A 3048-nucleotide genomic window follows, 5' to 3' on the forward strand; every position below is an offset into this window, starting at 1 on the left:
CTATTTTAATTAATTACGTTCACGTTCTTCATGTTCTGTGTGTTCAATTCAGTTCAGTTCAGTGTTCAGTTCAATTCAATTTTATTTGTATAACCCTTAATCACCATTACAGTCTCAAAGGGCTTAACAGGCCAAATATTTGTGACACCCCCCTTTACCCATGCCCCCACACGGGCAAGAAAAAACTCCCTTGAATCAGCAAGGAAGAAATTTTGAGAAGAAACGCAGTGTAGGGGATCCCTTCTACCAGGGATGGTCAGGAGTGCAATGGGTGCAATAGCCACCCTTCATCTTCTGACCACCATTGTACACTGTATTGTATTGTAGTATTGTATTGTATTGTAGCACTTAACTGTGTAGCAACTGCAGCAGCTGCCATCATGTCTGTAATACGGGGAATTGATTAACCTAGCGATTGTGGTACTTGCACTTGGTTCTATGAACATCCTTTCTGTACCGACAGCGATATATTGATGCACTTCTTATGACAAATGTACTTATTGTAAGTCGCTTTGGATAAAAGCGTCTGCTAAATGCCCTAAATGTAAATGTGCCACAATTGACATACAGGTAAATACATGCACATCATATTAAAATGGTGATAATTTCTGTGGACATTATGCGCTATAGCTTTGGCTATAGGCGTACACTTAAATAATTAATTCATCTGTCAAGGCAGTAGCTCGTTGTATAAACATTTTATATGGATATGAATTAATGAGTTTGACGTAAACCAAATTAGTTAACTTGTGTAATGTGATAACTAATAAATTAGAAGTCATGCTTCCAAGTGAACAATACGTTTATTGGTCAGTGCCCAATCGTAGCACATTGTACTGGTGGGGAAACACGCCAGCATCCGACAGAAAATAGTCTGCCAGCTGCTCCCTGACAAGGGCCGCTCTTTGCGATGGTCTGGCTCTGCCGACCGAACACCGTGGTCCGTCGACCATATTCCGGTCCCCCTCGACATGCTGCCTCCACTCTCCAGGCTGGACCTCTCCGGTGTCAGCGGTCGTATCCACAAAGGAGGCGGGCATGTATCTGGCTCGTTCGGTGGATGCCAGGAAGTTGTGGAGAGCCACGCACGCCTTCACAATCTTCACCGCCTTTTCAGGTTGGCAGTCAATTGGACGGCCAAAGATTCTGAAGCGCGCAGCCAATATGCCAAAGGCATTCTCCACTACGCGTCTCGCCCTGGCCTGTCGGTAGTTGTAGATGCGCTTCCTATCCTGCAGGTTAGTACCTGATGAGAAGACAAATAAGTGTCATGCAGGAACACAGAACAGATGACAGAACAGATGACTTGGCTGACTCCAACTTTACACGGCTTTTGAATAGTAATGGTCAAGTGTGCCATTGCGCGCACTGTGTGCCTGCCTGGGTAGGCTATGCATTTTTTTTCGTTAGACTAATTCATGTATAATTAATTAAATCATGTATAATTAATGAATGTAATTAAAACAATAAATAGATATTCAATATTTTTATTCTCACCTGGATAGGGACGCATCAGGTTCACCTGTAGGGGAAAGGCCTCATCCCCCAGAAAAAAATAAGGACTGGGCGTTGTGGTGCCTGGTAGGACAGCAGGGGCGGGTAGATTGAGGTTGCCCTCTGCCAGTCTGGATCCGAAGGCACTGCGACCCAAGACACCTCCATCGCTCTCACGCCCGTATGCGCCAACATCTACATAAATGAATCTGTAGTTGGCATCAGCAGCAGCCATAAGGGCAATTGAAAAAAAACCTTTGTAGTTGTAGTAGTCACTTCCCGATCGTGCTGGAGCTCTGAGTCTGACATGCTTCCCGTCAATCGCCCCGACACACAGGGGAAACTGCCACTGCCTCCAAAATTCCTCCGCTATGTCCTGCCACTGACCGCGGGAAGGAAAGGCCATGAACTCCCCCTGAAGGGCGTCCCAGATGGCAGAACACATCTCCTCCACGATGCCCGACACAGTGCTGGTGCCCACCTTGTAGCTCGCCGAAAGAGCTTGCAGGCCGATGCCGGTTGCCAGGTACCTCAAGGTAACCGCAAGCCTTTGGGTAGCCCCGATCGGGTTCCGGTGGTTTTGGTGCGAGTCGGGAAGGTAACGGATGACTCGCGAAAGGAGATCATCGAACTTTGGCGCCGACATACGGAAATATTGGAAATGCCTCTCCTCGTCCAGGCTTCGCATTGGAAGCACCAGAGAAACAAATTCCCCATCCCGATCTCGTGTGGTATTCAAAGGGCGCACATACCACCGCCTATCTCTGCGCTTCCTGCGTTGTCGTTGCCGGTGTAAAAGGAGCAATAAAATGCACTCTTCTTCCGTAGACATTTTGATCGGAATGGCACTCGGAATGTCACCCGCAATATAAGCCGTGAAAACACCGGCGATTCTGCTGCCGCCCGTGGCGTAAGTGGTGTATTGCATGTAATGCAATACACCGCTACGCCCGCGACGTTCGCGTATGCTGTGTAGACTATGAAAGGAAGCGCGACGCTCGCGTCGTTTACGTGCATCGCTCGCGTCGACTATGTAAGGGCCCTTAGAGAAAATAGTACGTTGCAGCTTGGATGTATTTAATGCAACTACAAGAGCTATTTGAGCGCCTGGTCATTTGCCAGGATTTACACATGCCTGTAATCTGACACACACACACACACACACACAGTAGGCCTACTCCTAAACATCTCATTAAATTATACATTTTATTATAAATGCAACCCCTCCCCGACCGAAATGCACAAGCCGCTAATAGTCAAAGAATCGACAGCGCGGCAGTCGGCTATTTCAAGTTTCATGTTGACGTGTAACACAATCACAGTATTTGATATGAATAACATGTGGCTTTTTGATTTACCGTGCCTCTCGATTGCCCGGGACAAGTTGGCAAGGTCCACGAATTCTGTAGTGACCCAGGGATTGTTGAGGGAGCACGAATCCTTGTCAAAAAGAAGACCCGGCCAGCAAAATAGTCGCTGAGGTTTGCTGCTGCCAGCTAGCCACTCCGTTCGTGTATAGTTTTCTTCATTGAACGTCCGAAAGAAGCCTTGCTT

At 47.3% G+C, this 3048-nt stretch overlaps 1 protein-coding gene across 1 annotated transcript; it reads right to left on the reverse strand.

Annotated features, from left to right (window-relative positions):
• Positions 1–303: 303 nt before the first annotated feature.
• LOC132464805 (uncharacterized) lies at positions 304–2473 on the reverse strand. The gene is made up of 2 exons (XM_060061411.1): positions 1498–2473; positions 304–1246 (listed from the first exon to the last, which is right to left on the reverse strand). The coding sequence occupies exons 1-2, from the start codon at positions 2420–2422 to the stop codon at positions 804–806; spliced, it is 1368 nt and encodes a 455-aa protein (XP_059917394.1). The 5' UTR covers positions 2423–2473; the 3' UTR covers positions 304–803.
• Positions 2474–3048: the final 575 nt, after the last annotated feature.

Source organism: Gadus macrocephalus, chromosome 9 (genome assembly GCF_031168955.1).
Source record: "Gadus macrocephalus chromosome 9, ASM3116895v1".
Classification (NCBI taxonomy): Eukaryota; Metazoa; Chordata; class Actinopteri; order Gadiformes; family Gadidae; genus Gadus; species Gadus macrocephalus.